General features: G+C 37.5%; 2 protein-coding genes across 2 annotated transcripts; one reads left to right on the top strand and one right to left on the bottom strand.

The window, feature by feature from the left end:
* Window positions 1–7,656: 7,656 nt before the first annotated feature.
* Window positions 7,657–11,665, bottom strand: LOC103518610 (very-long-chain 3-oxoacyl-CoA reductase). Its single transcript, XM_017447867.2, has 6 exons — window positions 11,611–11,665; window positions 10,467–10,593; window positions 9,433–9,460; window positions 8,862–8,990; window positions 8,180–8,422; window positions 7,657–7,912 (listed from the first exon to the last, which is right to left on the bottom strand). The coding sequence occupies exons 1-6, from the start codon at window positions 11,612–11,614 to the stop codon at window positions 7,817–7,819; spliced, it is 627 nt and encodes a 208-aa protein (XP_017303356.2). The 5' UTR covers window positions 11,615–11,665; the 3' UTR covers window positions 7,657–7,816.
* A 6,162-nt stretch (window positions 11,666–17,827) lies between these two features.
* On the top strand, window positions 17,828–20,662 carry LOC113471304 (sodium-dependent neutral amino acid transporter B(0)AT1-like). The gene is made up of 2 exons (XM_026830361.1): window positions 17,828–18,294; window positions 20,366–20,662. Exons 1-2 carry the CDS (start codon window positions 18,070–18,072, stop codon window positions 20,627–20,629), a joined length of 489 nt encoding a protein of 162 aa, XP_026686162.1. The 5' UTR covers window positions 17,828–18,069; the 3' UTR covers window positions 20,630–20,662.
* Window positions 20,663–24,322: the final 3,660 nt, after the last annotated feature.

Below are 24,322 nucleotides of genomic sequence, written 5' to 3'. Positions count from 1 at the left end.
CCAAATGTCAGCCCAAAGCGATCACCCTAGTTAGGGCTGATTGAGAGGCTGACGAAAAACGCCGACCCCGTCTGTACAGGTACAATTGAAAATAGCTGATAACTTGACTGCAAGCTGCAAAAGAATAAACCAGGGCTGCCCAACGGTTGATCGCGGATTGATTTCAAGTCGATGGCGACCAGCACACCCAGCATCAGTGTTTGAATCTGGCTCTATCATCTTACACCCGATTACTCCAAATTTGTGGACCAAATTCAGAGTCAAGTCTCTCATTAGGTAAGTCGATCGCAAGACTGTATTAAAAAGTCAAGTTGGTCTTCATCTGAAATGGTTGGGCACCCGAGGAATAGATTAAACCTTTCTAACTGCTCTACAACACTTGAGGACAAACAAAACGCTATCGCTGATCTACCCAGTATTTATTGGGTGTTTTGATTCCACAGACAGAGTGGTAGCTCAATATACAGGGTGCATCAGTATTTACATTTGGAAGGATAGCTCTCGAATTATTTTTCCATTTGCTGATCAACGCGGCGTCATTCGGCAATTTTCGACAAAGCTCGAGCAAGTGAGAATGTGTCCATGAGGAAGTTCGTGTTCAGAATCAAACGAGACTCGTCGTGCTTGTTCGGGTTTTACCGATCTCCATATGCCGAATAGTCATTCGGCAATTTTCGACAAAGCTCGAGCAAGTGAGAATGTGTCCATGAGGAAGTTCGTGTTCAGAATCAAACGAGACTCGTCGTGATTGTTCGGGTTTTATCGATCTCCATATGCCGAATTATTCCGATCTGAAAATCCAGCAAGTGAAGACGTTATTTAAAGAATTCGATACTGAATTAATTTCCATCAATTACTCAATAGTTATTACTGAATTTATTGAAAAATTCTTTTATATCAAGTGAGGTAACACTTTAACCCTATACAAACCTATCATAAATTTGACGAACCTAATAAAAGATTTCGGTGAAATGCCTATACACCTATCACCCATGATACCCCGTTGTAAAGGTTCGAAATATGTTATTGGAATATTATTATTTATATCTATAACATAAAATATCCAATATATTCATATAGATATACATATAAAATAGGGTAGTTCTGATACATTTGGATTTGGATATAGGGGTAAAAAAAAAAAACGTCACATCACATCACATCGTTTACTCTTATAACTTGGTAGGTATCTTGTTTCAACGGAATCTGTTGGACATTCATTAACGCATCATTATACCTAATAGTTGTCACAAACAAAAAGTAGGTACATACCTATCGACTTTTAGGTCTCAACCTGTTTGTATGATTTTGGTTCAATTTGTCATAAAAATAATGTTCAGCTAGTCTATCGACTTTTAGGTCTCAACCTGTTTGTATGATTTTGGTTCAATTTGTCATAAAAATAATGTTCAGCTAGTAAAGAAAAAAGATGTTTCCTAATGTGTTTTTTTTTTTTTTTTTTAATCAAACCCACTAATGATTTTATTGATGATTAGGTCCTTTTGGCCATTTTGAAACAGTCAACTCCCAGTTACGAGGCCTAGAAATCGTCTCACTGCGTTAGCTTTCGATGGACATATATTATATCCAGGATAGCACATCATATCTTTTCCCCATCCGTGGCACAAGCTCTGCTTATACGGTTGGAGGTTAACGCCTTAGGCGTTCTCTACCACCTAACCCTTAGAGCTCCATTATTATGTGGTCAAATTCTCAAATAATTGAGGATAAAATTTCATACCTCGGCTGGGATCGAACCCACGCCCTCCTGATTACCAGGCGAGCGTCTTGACCACTACACCACCGAGACAATAATTCGCCAAGTGTTACCGTGTTTCCTTTGGGGGCTGACCCTGTCTCATTTAAAACTCAGTTCAGACTTATGTGGCGTAGACCCACAGGTGGGCCAATAAATGGTACGTTTTTTAGGTGGACGAATAAATGGTACACTTACCCTGTGTATTGTTTGCAGTAAGAGCCTATTGAATTTGTTGACATACCAACAGCTGACAGGATCAAATGTCCAAGATTGAATTGCCAAACACGCGACAAAACTGAGTAGCTAATTGACTTTAGGTGTCGACAAATTGACATTAATTTTTTTTTTCTTTTTTTTAAAAAAAAAAAGATGAGTGTTCCACCGCCGTTTTTATTTCGTAGCAATGGAACAACTGCTAGATTAGACGCTTGTGGCCTGTGTCGTAGCATGCCCATCCCGTAGTATGTCTCTCATCAGATGGGCGAGAAGAGGGCGAGAAGATAAATGTCGGTAACAAAAAAAGATCTATCGAAGCAAGTCAACCAAATGGAAATGTCTGAACAAAAGTGTGAAAACTCACAATTTCATTGAAGATTGAAGAATTATTCCGCACACGGAAAAGGATTGTCCAATTTAGCGAGCACCCACAACATATGAACTTAGAAAACAAAAGATTTTTTTACCAATTTTTCGAACCGAGACGGAAAAATCCTCCCAAATCAAATATTTCATAAAAATATATATATAGTTTTTTTTTTTTTTATTATTAAATTTAATAATTCGGAACGCTTGTCAGCCCCCTGCTGAGGACGATAAAAAAATCCACCCCTATATCCAAATCCAAATGTATCAGAACTACCCTATTTTATATGTATATCTATATGAATATATTGGATATTTTATGTTATAGATATAAATAATAATATTCCAATAACATATTTCGAACCTTTACAACGGGTAGTGTAAGTGTACCATTTATTCGCCCACCTAAAAAACTTACCATTTATTGGCCCACCTGTACCATACGCCACATAAGTCTGATCTGGACGAACTTTTTCAAGATCCAATTTCATCAAAAGAAAGGGCTTAAAGACTGCTATCGAACCAGTGCTATTCAAAAATTGTAGTCATAAAAACAAAAATTAGAAAAATAAATGTGGGCAGGTGGGCCAATAAATGGTACGTTTTTTAGGTGGGCGAATAAATGGTACACTTACCCTAGTTGAGCACATAGGAAATACAATACAGGAGTTTAGTCTTAACCCTTTTTCGCTTGCTGGTCAATCCAGCGGCGAGAGCACGTTGAATGCTCCAGTTCTCGATGGCTCACTGAAGATGAGGAACATTTCGCGTTGTTAGTATATACACTCGGATGGTTGACCATCAAGGAAGTAGCGCACTTCTGACATTGTTCTACCCGCACTCAGGCCGGGACAGGTTAATGAGAGGAGGTAGCTTTTGGAGGGTAAAACCCCCGGCCTGTCACCAACACCTCGGCAGTTATACGTACAATGACGTTAGAACTACATCAAACAAATTATTAGTCTAAGGCCAGCCACTCACTATCAGGTAGACCTGACAGACGGACCTTTTCAGCCGTACCTGTCAGGTCTACCTGATAGTGAGTGACTGGCCTTAAGACTTTTGAATTTTGCTACACCCTCCATGTCTTTTGAAATCCCAACTTCCGTGTCCAATTTTTTTCTCCTATTTATATCGTCTTCCTTCCTTCCTTCAGATTCTACATTTCTTTCAGCATAAATTCCTTCTGATTTTACATTTCTCTCAGCATAAATTCCTTCAGATTTTACATTTCTCTCAGCATAAATTCCTTCAGATTTTACATTTCTCTCAGCATAAATACGTTTCACTCAGCATATGGTGCATGTTCCAAATTTCCATTATTACGCTTCAGCAAACGGGTTAACTGATGAATAGTTTCCTTCAGCAAACTATCTGGTACCTAACCAAACGTAAATAATAAACAACATTCTTCGCTTCAATGTAAACACCTCATTACTCTCTCCCTTCAGTCAGCAGAATAATTGTCAGCAAATTTCTAATAGGCCATCGCGGCAAGGTCGTTCATAATCCGGACCTTGCATCAGCAGGTGAAAGAAATATGTTACAGGGTGTGGTGCTGATCCAAATTAAATAGGTGGCAGAAGAATACTCAATCAGCAGGTGAAAGAAATATGTTACAGGGTGTGGTGCTGATCCAAATTAAATAGGTGGCAGAAGAATACTCAATCAGAAGGTGAAAGAAATATGTTACAGGGTGTGGTGCTGATCCAAATTAAATAGGTGGCAGAAGAATACTCAATCAGTAGTAAGAATGCTAATAGTGCTAATAGGACAGTCACCATGCGTTCTATACGGACGGATGATAGATGGTGATTTTGATGAAATTTGGTAGAAATGTTCATCACAATAAAGGGTAATTTGAAACACTGTAAGGCCACTCACGAACGTCTGACAGACTAAGTCTCATAGATCGCCGGAACGTGTGTGGCGGAAAAAGCTTTAAGCCCAGATCTCTCAGCCCGTCTGATCCTTTTGGTCTAAAAAAAATTGCTAAAAAGTTTCAGCTCGATCGGACATCGCTGTCGACATGCTCAATGGCCTTAAAGTTTTCCGTCACTTTGGTTATGCAATCCAGGGGCATTATGTGTTTTTTGCCCATATTTGTGGCTACAACTCCTCACCTATTGGTGTTAGGACTTTTTATAATAGAATAAAACTTGTTTTAAACAATATTTGCTACTTAAAGAACATCAAAAGAACACAATAAATGCTAATTTAGATTAATTATTCGTACTATGATATAGAAAACTTTCGGAAAAACTAAGAACAAACACGTTTGGTTGTGAAAATTAGGAGAAAATTTTTATTTTGCCTGTTTATTAGCCAGGAAGCAATCAGTAACAAACAAGCATAACATAATTTATAGTTATTCTTCTTTTTCTTTTTCTTCTCCTATTCCCATGTACAGAGGGGGTCGGCGTTTTTCGTCAGCCTCTCAATCACGCTTTCTCCTATCCTGTCTTCCTTCTCTCTTCGATTTCGGGACGATAAGACCATATAGCAGTTACAGTTCCCTCTGTCAAACCTCTTTTTTTTTAAAAAAAAAAGACTTACCTACCTTATGTAGCCGCCACTGGCGATTCACAAAATACATATTCATCCACTGATGTCGGGCTGTAATTTCCTTATCGCTTATCACTTGTCCGGAGTCTGATAATGACTTGTCCATCATTATCATTACCATTGGGATCTCTATTGTTTCTAGTAAATTATGATGTACATTTCCAATTCCGACATAGATCGGTGCTAGGTCTGATTTGGTTTTATCTATAACGGATAGCAGCTTCCGTGCTTCAACATGGATTCTGTATTTCTGTCGAGGATTTTACTAGTTCAGTGATAGTGAAATGTAGAAATTGTTTATTTATTTTATTTTTACATAATCCATTACAAATCATAGACAATTCTGGGACGCATAGCAAAGTGGAACAAATAAAGGATTCAAAGATATAATCAATAATGGGTTAGAGCTCCTGAGGAATGGAACCCCCAACTGAAGGAATTCTAACAAGTATAATTTGAACATAAATAACAATAAATTAAAAATTACCAATATATTTGATGTAATGGCTCATTATTATTTTCTACAAAAAAGAGAAAGGCTCTTTTTTTTCTGAGTCCTTCATTTAAATCTAAAAGGTAGACGGATTGTGAATAATGTTTATCCTTTTCTTTACCTCACCTGAGAGAGCGGCAAAGGATCAAAATGATTCTGATACCTGAAGAATTTTCGATGAGGAATTTTCTAAGTTTTCGATTTATTGATAACTATCTGATATTTTTTGCTGAAAATATTGTCCTTTATTGATAGTTGATAGTATGTATTCTTCACTAAGCAGCGTCCACAGTAGGTATCACATCTGCGAGATCGCGTCTACTTATAAACTTTTTGATTCCATCGAAGTCCTTTTGATCTTACCCACTTTGTATGGGTTGAAAGGATCAAAATGATTCTGATACCTGAAGAATTTTCGATGAGGAATTTTCTAAGTTTTCGATTTATTGATAACTATCTGATATTTTTCGCTGAAAATATTGCCCTTTATTGATAGTTGATAGTATGTATTCTTCAATAAGCAGCGTCCACAGTAGGTATCACATCTGCGGTATCGCGTCTACCTATAAACTTTTTGATTCCATCGAAATCCTTTGATCTTACCCACTTTGTATGGGTTGGACATCGATTGACTGCTGTCGGCCGTAGTGTAGACGCACCTTTAGACCAATTATCATACCTGCCTCGGTGGTGTAGTGGTCAAGGCGCTCGACTGGTAAACAGGAGGGCGTGGGTTCAATCCCAGCCGAGGGTGAAACAAACAAGCCAATTTCAAAGGAAAGTGATATCGATTGACTGCTGTCGGCTGTAGTGTAGACGCACCTTTAGCCAATTGTCATGTCGGTGAAACAAACAAGCCAATTTCAAAGGAAAGTGATATCGATTGACTGCTGTCGGCTGTAGTGTAGATGCACCTTTAGCCAATTATCATATCGGTGAAACAAACAAGCCAATTTCAAAGGAAGAATCGAAAGTGAAGACCCTTTTGTTTGTAACTAATCATTCAGAAAAGGCCTCATTAGCATAAACAAACAATCAAACAAACAAACAAACGGCGGAAATGTTGACCGTGTCCGCGATAGTTCAACGAACTTGATTGATTCTGCTCCCAAACAAACCGACACTGTCACCACCATAAAATTTTCCGTGTCAATAACACCGACTGCCCCCAAATTCGAACTCGGAGCGGCTTAAAGATGGCCCTAACCTTCGGAGTTCGGAGTCCCTTGGTGCTTGACCACAATAATAGTAGTAGCCTACTGCTGGAGTAAAGGGACTTTTCAGTCCTATGCGAGCAGTATAAATAAGCACTATTATTACTATGACTAAATATTCCTGAAGGATAGGGATATGTAATTATGTATTTCTGTAGAAATAGAGTAAGTGTGATTGTCTACCGGGGTAGACCGGCAAGAACTGTGCAGAGGCAAGTCCTGAGTTTTGAATCCCAAAGGGAAAAGTGTCAGTGTTTTCAATGGTTTGAAAAGGGATTTTCTTCGCTAGCCTAGTTACCTTGAAGGGTAGCGTGTCTGCCTTGTAAGAGCTAGCTCTCGGGTTTGATTTCCGCCCGGGGCGGATTTTATCCTGAACAGATAAGGTTCGTTTTCGCAACAGTTGACTTTCTCCTACCCTAACCTCTCTTCGCTTTCGGAACGACAAGACCTTAGCAGTTACAGTTCGCCGAGTTCGCTCTGTTGAAGATATTAAAAAAGAGATTTTTACTTTTTCTTTTTTATATTATTTTCTTATACCTAATACTTTTTATTATAGATTGTTTCTATCATATTGATTTGATTCATCTCTTTCTCAGGTCCCCGAGTATCTGCCCAGTCGAGTGGTAGACTTGGCCCTGCTCATCATAGGACCCATACTGGCCATTCTACTGTTAGGAGGCCTTATATCTATGGCCGTACTATGTCTAATGGCCCGACAGAAGCGCGGCCGTCGGGGCACGTACAGTCCTTCCTCGCAGGAATATTGTAATCCCCGTGTCGAAATGAATAATGTGCTGAAACCACCGCCTGAGGAGAGACTGATCTAAGGAGACCACAAACGGAGTTTGAACTCTGAGCCCACAAAGGGAGTTTAACACCCATATTTATGAACAAAATGCTGGCTCTTAAGTTCGTGCTAAGCATAGTCTCAAGGCATTTGATTGGTCAATTTTGACTTGAGACTGATCTAAGAACGATCATTCTTGTTCATAAATACGAGTATGAGATTCTTACAACAGTGAGATTCTTACAACAGTGAGATTGATCCTTATATTCTTCTTCCTAGCCTTTTCTAGGAAGAATGTCCTTTTTTTAGGCCCTTCCAGCCAGTCCTCATGTGTATCTCATGGCCTGATCAGTTTTCACTCAAGTCTCGGTTCACACAATCTTTCCATCTTATCAGTTTTCATATGGGTACCATCATCAATTAATAACCTTGGAACCGTACGAGAATCTCAGAATTTGACGTAAAACAAATGGCATTATTCCCAGGTTCTCGCCCATTATAGAGAAGACTTTCTGAAAGAGAGGTCATAGATTAATATTATTATCTTAAATACAGCCATTAAAAGTCTTGAAAAGTGTGCCGTGATGGCAACAACTTTGAGAAGTACTGCTGTAAAACATAGATATATCACAATCGGTCCAAAGTACCCAGACCTGTGTCCCGAATTCCCGATACATTACACATTTCATGCAATAAATTTGGAGTTTATTGATGATGTATTTCTCAAACTCTTTGGATAAACTTTGAAAAATAGTTTAATGGACTAAAATTAGGCTTACCGTGCAATCGAAAAACCAATAGCCAGTCGCAAACTTACACCATCCCAGGGTGCAAATGGCCCAAGAAGCATAGGTAGTGGCCGTAGGGTATGCAAAGGCTCTTAACCAGTCATGCATCTTTCTCATGAAATGGTCTCCTTTGCTCATATTCGTGTCCACGACGGAAGGAATGAGGATCTGGGTCTGAATATTGTGATGAGAAATCTCCCTGGTCAGACAATTCACGAAATGACCCACGAAAGCCTAAAAGGTTTTTAAAGAAAAGATTTATCGAGGCAGCCTTTTTACTGAGTATAGTTACCAAGTCTATTGAGTAAATTTACCAAGTATCTTCCTATAATTTTACTTTCTGTACCTAGGTATACTATACAATAGATAAGTACCTATATAGGGGACCTATACAAGGTAATGTAAGAAGAATATACTGGAATCGGTCATATGTATTTGTTAAAACCAAGAAAATGGTGAAAATATATTCGTTTCAGGGTCCCCTTAGTCCAAAATGTTATTTCAATTTTTTATAGTCGCCTGAGAATTGATCTGAATATGCAATGTGCGATGAAATATACGTACCTATGTAGTACCTATCATTCGTAGTTTACCTACTTGGGGTGTAAGATTGTAAGAACCACGATACAAATGATTTTTCTATCGTGGAGTTTAATTTTGCTTTTGCTCTTACCTTAGTGCCCGAATAGTTGACAAAGTATGGACTCTTGAAGACCTGCACAATAGAGCCCACAAACACAATCATTCCTCGCTTCCTTTGTTTCATATGAGGCAGTAACATGCGAGTCATTTGTGAGACCTTCTGGAAACAGGGCCCAAAGATATATTTTTTATTTTTTTATTTTATTTTATTTTATTTTTTTCAAGAGGTTTAACAGAGGGAACTGTAACTGCTATGGTCTTATCGTCCCGAAATCGAAGAGATAAGGAAGTGATCTACATAATTTATCGAATCTCTGTGCCAAGTTCAAGCGACTTTGGCTGAAATTTAAAGGCCTGAGACTTGCGAACTCTTTTTGAGCTTTTTCAATGTTTTGGCGTTAAATAGCGACCGAACCGTACATTTCCCGAGTTCCGGCCCGCGGACACTTTTGGCCGTCATAAATTATCGAAGCTGTCTGCAAAATTTGAGCGACCGGAGGCCCAAGGTAAAGTTGTGAGAAGCGCGAACTCAGGACCTTCAGCGTCTTTAAAATTACTAACTTTGTATTGTGAAATTAACATAGTTTCCCCTTATTTTCCACAGGGTCCGATATGCGACTGTCCGCCCGGCTACCGGGGATCGCGGTGTGAGATCAACATCGACGAGTGTGCCTCGGGACCCTGTAAGAACTCCGGACAGGGGCCATAAAGATTTTTTTTTTTTGCCAGTGCATTATTTCTGAGTGGCAGTATATTTGCGTAGTGGGCCATAAAATACGATTTTTTTTTTTTGCCAGTGCATTATTTCTGAGTGGCAGTATATTTGCGTAGTGGGCCATAAAATACGATTTTTTTTGCCAGTGCATTATTTCTGAGTGGCAGTATATTTCCGTAGTGGGCCATAAAATACGACTAGAAAATAAGTAAATGTTATGTAGAGAGCTTGTATTATTTATTTTTTTATACATATGATTTACTATTTATAATGTTTTTGACAATAATATGTATCAATAATATGCATGGGGTTAACTTTTAAGATTTTCAATAGTTAAAGGGTGAGCTGGATGTTTTATCCGACTCATTGACTTGAGTAAAGATTAAGCGAGTGAGTAACCCACGTGCTTTAGGATCTGACTCACTTACTGAGTAGTTCACTAAAAAGAGTAGTTCTTTTTTATAACTCACTCATCTCTAATGTTGTCATATTGAGTAGTATTATTATGTAATATTAGTTTTTTATTTTATAGGACCAAAGAGTTATTGTAGAAATCGATAGGATGATAGTAGGAATCGATTTATCAATCATCGATCTCTCCCGTTCTCAAATGATAATTGGATTGGTTAGGGACTGAAGAAAAATTGGACATAAAAATATTGATGACTAATTCACTAATTAATTATTTTTTTTCTTTTTCTCATATTATTAGCCAGCCTAGTTCTAACCTTGGAAGGTAGTGCGTCTGCCTTGTGCGCGCTAGCTCCCGCCTGGGGCGGACACCAGACCTTGTTTAGACCGCTGGGGTAAAGGGACTTTTTAGTCTCATTCGAGCAGGATAAACAAGGTATATTCTATTCTATTCTATTCTACCTATATAATAATACAATTTTCAAGAGATTTCACTCGTTTTTTAAAAACTCACTTATTTCATTTGCTGTGTCGTTCAGCTTTTGTAGAGTTCTGCTGATGAGGACCAGGTCCATTTTTCGTTTGGCCAATTCTATAGCGTATGCTTTCCCAATGCCATCAGTAGATCCGGTTACCACTGAAACAATACAGAATACGAATAATAATAAAAGGTTTGACGTCACGGTATGACTGCTAAGGCCTTTAATAACGGCAATTTCACCCTCCATTCGACGAAAAGCTAACTGCCTACTCAAATCAACCTCACTCAGCCTGAGTGCGGTCAAGAAAACCCAGCAGTTCGCGATTGCCGAGATGGTCACCCGTCCGGATACTAACCATGCTCAAAGATGCTCAATTTTAGTGATCCATTGGGCACTGGTGTATTTACGTGATATCAGCGCTGATTCCAAATGATTATAATTATAATGCTTTAAAAGCACATACCCCTATAGAGTTGTTCAAACATTTATTTATTTTAACAAAATGGCAAGTAATCGCAAATATTAAAATGACATTTCACCCTTTTTCTAGTAATTTACCCCGCGTAGTTAAACAACTGATGCAGTGTGTACATAACCTTTTAATATGAAAATCACGTCTCTGATAAACAAGCTAACAAGGTCCCCAGCGTGCCTCCGCGTATAAAATACCAACTGATTTATGCTCAACAGCTCATCTCATGTAGGTACTTGGGATAATACTCGGAGAATACCTACCCATTGTTCAAATAACTTAATACGCAGTAAAACCCAGCAGTTCGCGATTGCCGAGATGGTCACCCGTCCGGATACTAACCATGCTCAAAGATGCTCAATTTTAGTGATCCATTGGGAACTGGTGTATTTACGTGATATCAGCGCTGATTCCAAATGATTATAATTATCATGCTTTAAAAGCAAATACCCCAATAGAGTTGTTCAAACATTTATTTATTTTAACAAAATGGCAAGTAATCGCAAATATTAAAATGATATTTCACCCTTTTTCTAGTAGGTAATTTACCCCGCGTGGGTAAACAACTGATGCAGTGTGTACATAACCTTTTAATATGAAAATCACCCCAGCGTGCCTCCGCGTATAAAATACCAACTGATTTTATGCTCAACAGCTCATCTCATGTAGGTACTTAGGATAATACTCGGAGAATACCTACCCATTGTTCAAATAACTTAATACGCAGCGTTAGCATAATATTATCATTTATTTAAACACGGATTTGCCTTTTTCTATGTTCTCTGTATGCATCTATAATGACTAATCTTTTCTTCTTATTGACTCAACACTGGGGTTGCCAACTTTTTTTTCCGCCTTTACGGGACAAATCGGAAAAATTGCTTAAAAAAGGGGATTCCCGATTTTTACCCGGGACAATTTTTTTTTGAGGGGGGGGGGGGCTAAAAAAAAAACACATTTTTTATACCTATTTCAGAACACTTTTTTACTGTCAAAAATTGAAAAAATTAACATGAAAAGATGCTTAGGAGGTGTAGTGGTCAAGGAAGGTGTGGGTTCAATCCCAGCCGAAGTATGGACTTTTATCATAGAAAGAAATGAGAATTTGACAACAAAATGCTAGAGTAAAGGGATATTTCAGTCCTATTTGAGCAATTTAAAAATAAGCGCTATTATACAAATAGGAGAACTTAAATGAACAGCACCGCAGGCGAAAATTTAAAAAAATAAATGGAACAACAGGTGAAGTAGAAGAGAACAGACGATTGGAGAAAAAGAGAGGAGAGGATAAGAGGAACGAAGATTGATATAAGGAAGAGGAGAGGAGAAAAATGGAAAGAAAGAAGACAAGAGAAGAGCAAAGAATAGTGTATGGAGAGAAAGAAGAGGCAGAGAGAAACTGTCACATATTGTTAATAAAAACAAAACCAAATAATTATTTGCTACAGACGAGAGAAGACAAAAAAAGAAAATAATTGAATGGAGATGAGAAAATGGTAGAGGAGTCAGGTTGAAGAAGAAGCAGGAAAAAAAGAAGAAGAATAACAAGAAGGAGGAAGGAAGGAAGAAGAAGAAGAGGAAAAAGAAGGAAGAAGAAAGGAAGGAGAAGGGGAAGAAGAGAAAAAGGAAGGAGAAGAAAAGGAAAGAAGAAGAAGAAAAAGAAGAAAAAGGAAGGAGAGAAGGAAGAAATGTTCACAGTATGATTCCGCTTTTACCTTGGAGCAAAAATGTGCAGCCGAGTGGAAAATGAACTCAAATGTTGCGGTCTGACAAGTTGCTAGGTTGCTGAGGATGAAGAAGCTGAAAGAAGCACCAAGTTGCTGGAGGAATTTCCGTCGAATTAAAAAAAAAAAAAAAAAAACGGGACAAAGGTCTGTCCTGGCGGGACATTTTATTTTCTCCCAAAACACGGGATGTCCCGGGAAATACGGGACGGTTGGCAACCCTATTCACTGCTTTCTAGGTACTAATTACAACTTCTATGAGATCCCCCTTGCTATATCACCCTCTTCTCTAACTTTGGATCTCACAAAAACTGTAACTGAATACAAAACTAAAATTTCCTTCAAAGGCTTGGTGGCTCTATCACGACTCTATCCAGACTAATCTTACATTCCTTCTCTTCCCTGCTTCCCGCTAGAGGAGGAGAACTATCGATAGTCGGCGCCATCGATGGTTATCGATAGTTTTCAAAAAAACTATCGATAACTATCGATAGTTTTCGATAAGAGGAGGAGAACTATCGATAGTCGGCGCCATCGATAGTTATCGATAGTTTTCAAAAAAACTATCGATAACTATCGATAGTTTTCGATCGTGTTTTTTTATTACATATTTCCCTTGTTTCTAAAGGTTTTATCCCCCAAAAAGACCTAACCTAACCTAATTTAAAGAAAATTATTAACTGTACACGTATTAATTTAGGTCACAGGTCACAGGGTTTTATTTCAACATTTTATTATTATTATTATTTTTACAAAATATAATTTTTTTCATAGATTTGTATACATCTATGTTTTTTTTACAATTTTTTTACACTTTTCACTTCTAAAACGACCAAAACAAACGAAAAATGTGCAGAAAAAAACATGGATTTTTTTTTTTTTTTACACTTTTCACTTCTAAAACGACCAAAACAAACGAAAAATGTGCAGAAAAAACTATCGAAAACACTATCGATAGTCAAGCCTCAACTATCGATAGCGTTCGATAGTCAAAACTATCGATAGTTATCGATAGTGCTATCGATAGTTCTCCTCCTCTATACTCCTGGTGTGGATGGGGATATTCCTGGTTTGGATGGGGATGTGAGTTCATCATGACATCACGATATGAAGAGCCAATAGGTAATTTTTGACTGTAATGTGTAGTTTGAGGGACTGCGCCGCGAGCGATTTTTTTTTTTTTTTTTCAAAGCCGCTAGCCGGTTCGAAATCAATAATTCCTCAATCTTTTTCTTTCGGACCTTGGTTTTCGAATCCCCGATTTGCACCAGAAATAAATTGCGCCGCAGGTGAATTTTTCCCCCCAAATTTAGGGTTCACGTCACTTGATTTCATTAAACTCTATTTCTCTGATCTATGAGCTTGAGCTCCCACAAGATGTAGGTAGGTACTCATTCATTACAAATGAGCTGCCCCGCAGGCAATTTTTTTTAATGATCTGGGCATAATATTTTTCTTCTGCCCTTACAAGATTAATTATTATTATTATTATTATTATTAATATGGGTCGGTACACCCTTTCAGAAACGCAGTCCCATCGAATTTCGAATCTGCAGTGCCGCAGGCGAAAATTTTCAAAAAGCATGTTCCTGAATGTTTCTGAAATTTTTCGTTTTTCATTTTTGGCGCAATACTTCTACACATTTTGAACCTAATCTAAATCACTATTTATTTGTGGTGAAGCTGAGAGCTTCTTTACAATTTTTGTGGATATCACAGCATTACTAAGAGCCTCCTTTACTTATTCAGACATATCTGATAAATTTTCTTTTTACTCTGGTAATGCCGCCACTGGTCGCTACTCCATTAAAGTAGCTACTCAATTGTCATCACGAGGCTGAGTGCACCCCGAATTCCAAGCACAGAGCCGAAAAAACCTCGGTCCCGCCGGGAAACGAACCCTGACCTCCTGCGTGCAAGCCTAGTGTAATACTCATTACTCACTCGGGCACGGAGGTTGTTCAGATTTTAAACCTTTTTCCAGATGAACACTAAAAAGAGCAAATTAAATTAGAGCGCCGCAGGCAAATATTTTAAAATTTGGGCTACAACCTTTCAGATATGCACTCTGAAATTAGAGCGTATATTTTTTTTTTTTTGAAAATTTTGGTCTACAATCTTGAGAAATCCAGTCTTACCACAACTAAAATTTTCAGCGCCGCAGGCGATTTTTTTAACTTTTTGTGTAGCCCCTTCAAGGTTGCATACTGGTTGAAATTTTCTAGCGGGGGAAAATTATGATGGATTAAGTACGAATAAAGCAGAATCATTTCTTCTACTTGTGAACAACAGAAAAAAGAACTTTGAAATATTGTTAAAAATTAAAACTCTTATTTATTTCATCCAAGTCATTACAGTTACACGTGACCCAATTGGTAGTAAGCCCGGGACTCAATTGGTTGTCGACTACCTTAAGAAAAAAGGTCATGGGACCGAATTGGCGTTCTTCCAAGAAAAGTACTCAGGGTGACATAGGCTACTTAAAATTGTCACATTCCATCCTGATTCAAAATGGCGGCGGTTCAAAGTTTTGCCTATTACGCTGCACTGATAGACGTGTCAGGGAGCGTGTAACGCAACCTTGTGTGTGGAGTGTGGTGTGGACGGGTCAACCACTAGTTGTTCCTTCTGAAAAATAACTAAATAAAGCACTGTTTATACTAATACTAATCAAGAATTTTACGCCAAAAATTAAATATTGGTGATTCTCATGAAAAATATAACTGTCCAAATGTATTTTTTTCGTAAAGATCGTCAAAAATAATAAATAATTCAAAAATAATTAAAAAAAAAAAGGATTTCTTCTCTAAGAAATTCGTCCCCAAAGTATGCGCGGGAAAAATAATGAGATTCAAATTTAGAAATGCGCCCTACGCTTGGCAACATTGCGTGCGACGTAACCAACCAACATGTGATCAGATCTTGCTGATCTGATCACATCGTTTTCTTTGGTTTTTGCGTTTTGTATCTGCTAATTTGACTGTTTTTCTGGGTATTCTTTTTAATTTAAAGTCTTGTGTGTTTAGTTTTAAGTGTATAGTAAATTTTGTTTCCATTTTCTTCCTAACTATCTAAAATGGATCAAGGTTTTGTTGAATAGGTAGGTACCTACATAGGGAGGTAGGTAGGTAGGTACCTACATAGGGTGTTATATTGCACTATATCTATACACATGTATATAGTTACGTCAGATTAAATTTTACATATGGTATTGAAAAACACGTGTATGGAGAAGATTGCAAAAAATCACTATTTATTCACGGAATTTCGGGAAACTAACTTCAAATTCTAAATCCACGTAAAAAAACAAGTGAAATTGACACTTCACAAAAATTTATTGGACGATTAAAAACACTTTTATGGGCAAATAAAGGGAGAGCCGATGTTAAGCGTGTCAGAATAAATTTGAAATAAAGTTGAACAAAATAATCCCTTATACCTTTTATTATTACTATCGTAATAATAAAGGAAGGACGGGCTAATAAAGGAAGGGCGGACTAAAAACATGAACATCAAAAATAAGAAAGAAATAAAATTCAAGTACCTAGATACCTACATTTTGCTACTTGCAATTTTTTCTCAAGGAATGAAAATATTTACGTTGGTATCTTTGAACAACAACATCTCGCGCGGATGAATACGCTGGACAGGCCGGACTTAGGAAGTAGGAGAATGAAGTCACGGGGTCAAGGTCATCGCGCGTCCTTTCCATCCCTTAAACATCGGCTTCTCTCCTTTGTGCTGATCTTCGTTCGCTTGTCCTTGAAGCTACGCTGCGCTGAATATTTTCTTCTGCTCCTCTGCACTTCTGCCTTCTGCTTTGTTCGTGAAATGTTTGTACTCTTCTACGCTGATGAAATGAAATTTTGAAATGTATGTACACTTACGAGGAAAATGTTTTTATACTGGAACGCAATTTCTACTTGAAAAATGTCACTGGATTCACTGTCTTGGTGCTAATTTGACTGTTTTTCTGAGTATTCTTTTTAATTTAAAGTCTTGTGTGTTTAGTTTTAAGTGTATAGTAAATTTTGTTTCCAATTTCTTCCTAACTATCTAAAATGGATCAAGGTTTTGTTGAATAGGTAGGTACCTACATAGGGAGGTAGGTAGGTACCTACATAGGGAGGTAGGTAGGTACCTACATAGGGAGGTAGGTAGGTACCTACATAGGGAGGTAGGTAGGTAGGTAGGTACCTACATAGGGAGGTAGGTAGGTAGGTAGGTACCTACATATGTAGGTAGGTACCTACATAGGTAGGTAGGTAGGTACCTACATAGGTAGGTAGGTAGGTACCTACATAGGTAGGTAGGTAGGTACCTACATAGGTAGGTAGGTACGTACATAGGTAGGTAGGTAGGTACCTACATATGTAGGTAGGTACCTACGTAGGTAGGTAGGTAGGTAGGTAGGTACCTACATAGGTAGGTAGGTAGGTACCTACATTGGTAGGTAGGTACCTACATAGGTAGGTAGGTACCTACATAGGTAGGTAGGTAGGTAGCTACCTACGTAGGTAGGTACCGACGTAGGTAGTGTTTACATAAAGTGGAACTTTGAGCAGGGATGTTTGGTATGTGGAGATCATATTATTCATATTATTCTTCTCGATCGAAATAAATGTACAATGTACGAAGAAGTAACTACTTGAATAAGTGCATGATAAAAAATGGAATGAAAATATCTAAATTTGAAAATAGGTATAGGTACCTATGCTGATATTGAAAAATAGTGATGAGATAACAAAATGCGTAGATAGGTAGGTACCTATTCGATCTATTTGAGCCCCCAACCCTAATCCCTATGGTGATAAGCTCACAGCGCGTCGTACGATATTGGTAGATGACGTCATCACGGGACGTACATTGTTGCCGCTAGGTATGTTATCGGCGTGTTTGAGACTCTCATGTTCCGAGATCTGTATCTCGCGATCTAGTGAACGCATTTTCTTCGTTTTAATCTCAATATTTTTTTAAATTTTTATAGTTTTTTCTGAGATACTAAAAAAAAAAATCATGAGAATCACCAATTGTGAAAAATTACGCCTGTGGCGCTGAAGATTTGAAATTCGATTGGACTGCATTTCTGAAATTTTGTAGACCAATATTGACTAAAAAAGCCTACGGCCCTTTATTAATGAACTAATGAATAAGTAAATACATCTTGGGGGTTCAAAGATCAGAGAAAAAGAGTTGAATGAAATTAAGTGACTTGAGTCCTAAACTTGGAAAAAAATTCGCCTGCGGCGCTACTTCATGGGAGCTAAAGGCTCAAGGTCGGAAAGGAAAAGATTGAGGAATAATGCGGATATTATTTCGGAGAAAAAAAAAAATTGGGGCAATAATGATAGACGCAGTGACCACTTGAACTTTTCTCTCTTTACAGGGAATATGATCTACATCAGCAAAATTTGGAGCATCCCTTGGGATTCTGGATGAATGAATTTAGTTCAATGCTTGCATGCTTTGGCACCACCATAGGCCTGTTCAACATAAGCCGCTTTGCTATTTTGAGTGTTCAATTTGGTGTCAACTTTATTATTCAATTTATCATCTTGTCTCTGATAGTTGGGATTCCTTTGTTCGCCTTTCATGTATCTTTAGGACAGTTATTAGCCAAAGGTTGCATCCAAATGTGGATAATATCTCCCGTATTCAAAGTAAGTTGAACGTATTATTAAACTGTTTTTCTCGGAGCTTGTTTGAAATTGCGAGGAAAAAAAAACTCACAATTGTTTGAATTTTGATGTTGTCGACACGATTGAATCTAGGCGCACGGCAGTGCGCCAGGCCAAGATCCGGCCTGAGCACGCCAGTGTGTATGTTACACGAAATATTTCGACGCATTTTTACCTCTATCATAACTCCGTTAATTTTCCACGCATTGTCATGTCAAAGAAGAACAATGAAATTAGACATTATCAAGAAGTAGAAGAAGAAGAAGAAGAAGAAGAAGATGAACAAATCATGATATTTATGATATAAGAAACTTAAATGTTCCTGAAAAGTATTGTCATATGTTCTTAAACAGGGTGAACATGAAAAACGTTACCAAAAGGCCAGGGTAGATTCCTGAGGTTATTTCCAACAAAAAACATTCCATAACTTTTTTTCCTATCTCGTTTAATTTCCGAGATTTTCGCCATTTTGTTTTTTCTTTAAAATACAAGACCTTCCCTTGATAAACCCTTCAGAACTTTTTTCCAGTTAAACATAGAGAAAAATGCTTTTCATCAATGAAATCTGCAGAAAATTTCCATTAAAATAGATGAAATTTAAAGTAGTGAAATTATCTTTTTAGTACCTTTTGGTAAGTTTTTATTTCGAAATTTCCCTCATCAGCATTTTCTTTTAAAATTTCAAAAGGAAATTTGACCTATAAAGAGAGGCGCAATCTGTCGGCATACTTTCCAACAATACCCATATTGTCCCAATATGTCAATTTTTCACGGAGCTACAAACCATTTTCTTCTGAGAAATACGTACATAAAGTTGGTGCATGGCCAGCATGGCGGACTTTCTGTGATAAAAATGTAAATGTAAATGCAGTTTCTTTGTGTTATTATGTCACAACTTTGATGCTCACTGCAGCATTGTAGGATTTTCCCAATATCTCAATAATCCTAAAATCCAATGTTTACCTACCATGCTGGCACCGGTCGCTATGCGCATTTATATGTCATAGCTACTCATTTTCCTCACGAGGCTGAGTGGGCCCCGCAACAGCCAGTCACGGAATCAATCATTTGCATGATACAAATTTCTTGACCCCGCCGAGAATCGAACCCGGGTCTCCCGCGTGCAAGGCGGAGCGCAGTGACCACTAATGCCATTGGGAGGCTGACTCTGTGATAAAAATGATCCGAAGTACACATTTACCTTACATATCCTATAGAAAGTAGGTGCGTGAAGTTAGCACCACAACTTTTGCTGGGAAATTTTTTACCAAAAGCCATCATTTAGTACTTATTTTGTACTTTTCAAACCCACTTTGTTCCATAATTTGTACCAGCACCGTTATCTCACAATTTGAGTTTTAGTTTTGCGGTAAAAAAAAAAAAAAAAAAAAAAAAAAAAAAAAAAAAAAAAAAAAAAAAAAAAAACAAAAAGGAGGATAAAAGGGGGAAAAAAAAAAAAAAAAAAAAAAAAAAAACAACAACAACAACAACAACAAAAAAAAAACAAACGATGTTACATCAAATATAGCATCATCACATCCTATGTTTTTTCTGAATCCATACTGATTATCATGAATTATGTTGTTTTCTTCCATGAATTATGCTTCACGCTATCACTGAAACTTTTGCTGGGAATTCGTACCAAAGCCCATCATTTAGTACTTATTTTGTACTTTCAAACCCACTTTGTCTCATAATTTGTACCAGCACCATTACATCACAATTCATGTTTTTAGTTTTCCTGTTTTGAATTTCCCACTTTGGTACGGTCGACTTTGTTTTTCTTAAAACTCAGTGTTGCCAAAATGTACGATATAATTCAGCCGAAATACGGTAATGTGAACGCCCTGTGTACGGTAATAATTTGGACATTAAATTTAAAAATCAACCAACGTCCAACTCTTTTTGTGTAAAATTAACGTTAATGTATGTTGTACCTGCCGCCGTACGATAAATATTATTATTATTATTATTAGTATTATTATTATTATTAATAACTTTCACTTTTTTTATTTTCTGTAGGTATAATATTGTACATATTAATTATTTGCAGGGTATTGGAGTAGCTCTCCTCCTGTCTCAGTTGATGATAGGAGTTTATTCTTCTATTGGACTCGCGTGGATGCTGGTATATTTGAAGGATTCCTTCATATCCAAACAAGATATGTATAGATGGGCTGTGCCTATTAACCTTAATAGACTCAGAGATTCTAATTTAGAAGGTATGTACTTGTACTTTACATGTAGTATTTTTTTTTTTTATATTATTTTTAAGGAACCACCATTAATATCTCGGGTACCGATTAGAATTTGGTAAAATACAAAAACACGTACCTACTTACTTTTTACTTTTTTTGGGGGGATCTGACTTGTGTCTCGATTGTGAAATCCGAGTTGCGTCCGTCCGAGTTGCGTCCCATTTCTGAAATTTATCATCAGAGATGCGTCCCTGAGCTACCTGAGCTAAAACTATGTACTTTATATACTTGTCCTAGTTTGAAGGCATACATGTAGACATGTATTACTGTAGACATTTACTCGTACAGGGTGACAAAAAAATACTGTACGCAGCATTTTTTCAGCTTTCATCATGTAGGTAACCTACAATTGGCAAACACGTCAAAACTTTAAACGCCTTTCACCTCAGGTGTCTCAAAACCATCTGCAAGATCAAGTGGACTGACAAGATCCCTAACGAAGAAGTCCTCGAAAGAACAAACATGTTCAGCATAGACAACATCCTCAAGAACAAACGACTTAAATGGGCGGGCCACATCAGCCGCATGGACGAAAACAGAGCTCCGCATCAGATAGCCTTTTCTGAACTAAAGAAAGGAGAACGCCCACAAACAAAACCAAAAAAACGATGGATCGATATACTAAAAGAAGATCTCAAAGAACTAAACATTAACATAGCAAACTGGAGAGAAGTGGCAGCCAACAGAAGCGAGTGGAGACAACAACTATACGATCGAATCAAAAACAACCAAGAACGAAAGATATCATCCGCAAAAACAGCCAGGGAGGAGAAACACACCGCGAGAGAATTATATAACTGGAAGCTGGAAGTGCCCTCTCTGCAACCACTTCATCAAGCAAGGAGAAAGAGGAAGACAAGAAGTGTACTCAGAGCAGTGACCAGTGTTATTATAGGGTTTGGTTGGACACAAAAGACAAGTACAAAAATGATAGCAATAGCGTTGATGTTCATAGTTTGTTCCTATAGGCCTATAGCATACAGAAGTTACTATAGCATTCCGTGGAAAATGTTAAAAAGGTTGTGAACAAAATATCTCAAGAACGGTTTGTCGTAAAGCGATGAAATTTGGTATGATATACCGATATGTTCCAAGGACGCGATTGTAACAATTTGGTAAAAATCGGATAGTCACCCATCCAGATATCAACCAAAGTCAATGTTGCTTCGAACTTCAAAAAAAAAATCAATTTTTTTCATACTTCATACTTTATTTTCATACTTTACCTAACCTAACCTACCTACATACATACCTACATTAGTTAATTATTGAACATGCTGCAATTGAAATATGTACTGCTCAGTGCCATCAAGCATAATTTAAAAATATTTTTTATGTGGGCAGTGAACATTTTTTGGGTGTGTAGGTATGCGCCGAACAAAAAAAAGTTTGGGAATCCCTGCTTTAGAGTGATTTACAGGTTTTGTATTAGTGTCACCTCTTTTTTTTTAGATATAGGTACCTACATAAGACGTGTAGATATTTTTTTTTTTTTTTCTGTTTCGATATGGTGTCACCTCTTTTTACTTTCTATTACTACAGTATAGCGAGCTATTTACTAGTAATGAAAGTATTGCAATCGGTCCAAATTTTCAAAATCGGGAAATGGTTGGAAATATCCGTTTTGGGATCCCCTGTACGTACGTACGTATGTACTACAGGTTTAAATGGGAAAAAGTAAAAAGTTGTATACAAAATATCTCAAGAACGGTTTGTCGTAAAGTGATGAAATTTGGTATGATATCCCGGTATGGTCCAAGGACGCGACTGTAACAATTTGATAAAAATCGGATAGTCACCCATCCAGATATTAACCAATGTAATTGTTACTTAACCGTTATTTCGTGGAAAAGGTTGAAAAGTTTGTACCTATACAAAATATCTCAAGAACAGTTGGTCGTAGAGCGAAGAAATTTATATGTATGTATGTATGTATGTATGTATGTATGTATGTATGTATGTATGTGTGTACTACAGGTTTAAGTGGGAAAATGGGAAAAGGTGGTATACAAAATATCTCAAGAACGGTTTGTCCTAGAGCGATGAAATTTGGTATGCTATCCCGGTATGGTCAAAGGACGCGACTGTAACAATTTGGTAAAAATCGGATAGTCACCCATCCGGATATTAACCAAAGTCATTGTTGCTTAACCCTTATTTCGTAAACGCTAAGACACATCGAAAACATTTAGTTATTCGGATATGAATATTCTAATCTATGTGATTTTTCACGCCGTATCGAATGGTTCTACTTTTAGCACTGTCCGACTTACGGTTGAGAAGTTGCGGGTTCGATACTCCCCTGTGTAAACAAATTTCCCTTTTATTAGTGAACCATGAACAAGTACGCATGTGAATAGTTAATCCCATGTGATTTTTTTACGCCGAATCGAATGATGCTACTATTAACACTGTCCGACTTACGGTTGAGAAGTTGCGGGTTCGATACTCCCCTGTGTCAACAAATTTCCCTTTTATTAGTGAACCATTAACAAGTACGCATGTGAATAGTTATTAATCCCATGTGATTTTTTACGCCGAATCGAATGATGCTACTTTTAGCACTGTCCGACTTACGGTTGAAAAGTTTCGGGTTCGATACTCCCCTGTGTCAACAAATTTCCCTTTTATTTTCAAATATGTGTTCCTCAAATGTAATAGAAAGTCGTGTGATGTTCACACCAGATTTTTTTACTTTCTATTACTACAGTATAGCGAGTTATACTAAAAAAAAAAAAAAAAAATAATAATAATAATAATAATTTTCACAATTTGAGCAGTGACCAGTGTTATTATAGGGTTTGGTTGGACACAAAAGACAAGTACAAAAATGATAGCAATAGCGTTGATGTTCATAGTTTGTTCCTATAGGCCTATAGCATACAGAAGTTACTATAGCATTCCGTGGAAAATGTTAAAAATGTTGTGAACAAAATATCTCAAGAACGGTTTGTCGTAAAGCGATGAAATTTGGTATGATATACCGATATGTTCCAAGGACGCAACTGTAACAATTTGGTAAAAATCGGATAGTCACCCATCCAGATATCAACCAAAGTCAATGTTGCTTCGAACTTCAAAAAAAAAATCAATTTTTTTCATACTTCATACTTTATTTTCATACTTTACCTAACCTAACCTACCTACATACATACCTACATTAGTTAATTATTGAACATGGGTATGCAAATCCAAATCTGGATATTCTAGCCACGTCAAGAGCAAACACATACATGCCAACACAACAGCAATCAAACCCATCAGACTTATAGGCACACAAGGAACCCCAACACCAGGACATTCCAATGATCAAAGGAGCCAAACACATCCTCCCACAGTATCACAGCCAACAGACCAACAAAATACAGCACTAATATGCATTGCATGTGGCAAGAGCTGCAGATCACTTGCTGGACTCAAATCCCATCAAAGGAACGCCATATGCAGACAAAGATTGGACACAATGGTAGCATCGGACACGATGGACACCTGAAATCATAAATCCTATCAAAGGAACGCCATATGCAGACAAAGATTGGACACAATGGTAGCATCGGACACGATGGACACCTGAGCTAAATCTAAAAACATGATGTAAACAAGATGGCGCCAACATGGGTTGCGTTATCGGGATCAGGATTCGATGCGAAATCTCCCTAATATCGGACATGAGGCTTCAATCTGGGACCCTTTCTTGCGTAAATTGTGAATATTGTGGTGAAGAACACCAATTGACACTGTCAACTCTCATG

The sequence above is a fragment of the Diaphorina citri genome, unplaced genomic scaffold, assembly GCF_000475195.1.
Source record: "Diaphorina citri unplaced genomic scaffold, Diaci psyllid genome assembly version 1.1 scaffold2271, whole genome shotgun sequence".
Classification (NCBI taxonomy): domain Eukaryota; kingdom Metazoa; phylum Arthropoda; class Insecta; order Hemiptera; family Psyllidae; genus Diaphorina; species Diaphorina citri.
Note: the sequence above shows the minus strand (reverse complement) of the source record. Positions and strands in the feature narration are given on the sequence as shown.

Bases quoted from the DNA above. Each gene is read 5' to 3' on its own strand.
- LOC113471304 (XM_026830361.1), top strand. From the start codon at position 18,070: ATGAATGAATTTAGTTCAATGCTTGCATGCTTTGGCACCACCATAGGC. The intron at 18,295-20,365 runs GTAAGTTGAACG...AATTATTTGCAG, and splicing joins TAATATCTCCCGTATTCAAA to GGTATTGGAGTAGCTCTCCT.
- LOC103518610 (XM_017447867.2), bottom strand. The intron at 9,461-10,466 runs GTTTTTAAAAAA...GATCCCCGGTAG, and splicing joins ACAGCAAATGAAATAAGTGA to CCGGGCGGACAGTCGCATAT. The intron at 7,913-8,179 runs GTAAGCCTAATT...CCTCTCTTTCAG, and splicing joins ATTGGTTTTTCGATTGCACG to AAAGTCTTCTCTATAATGGG.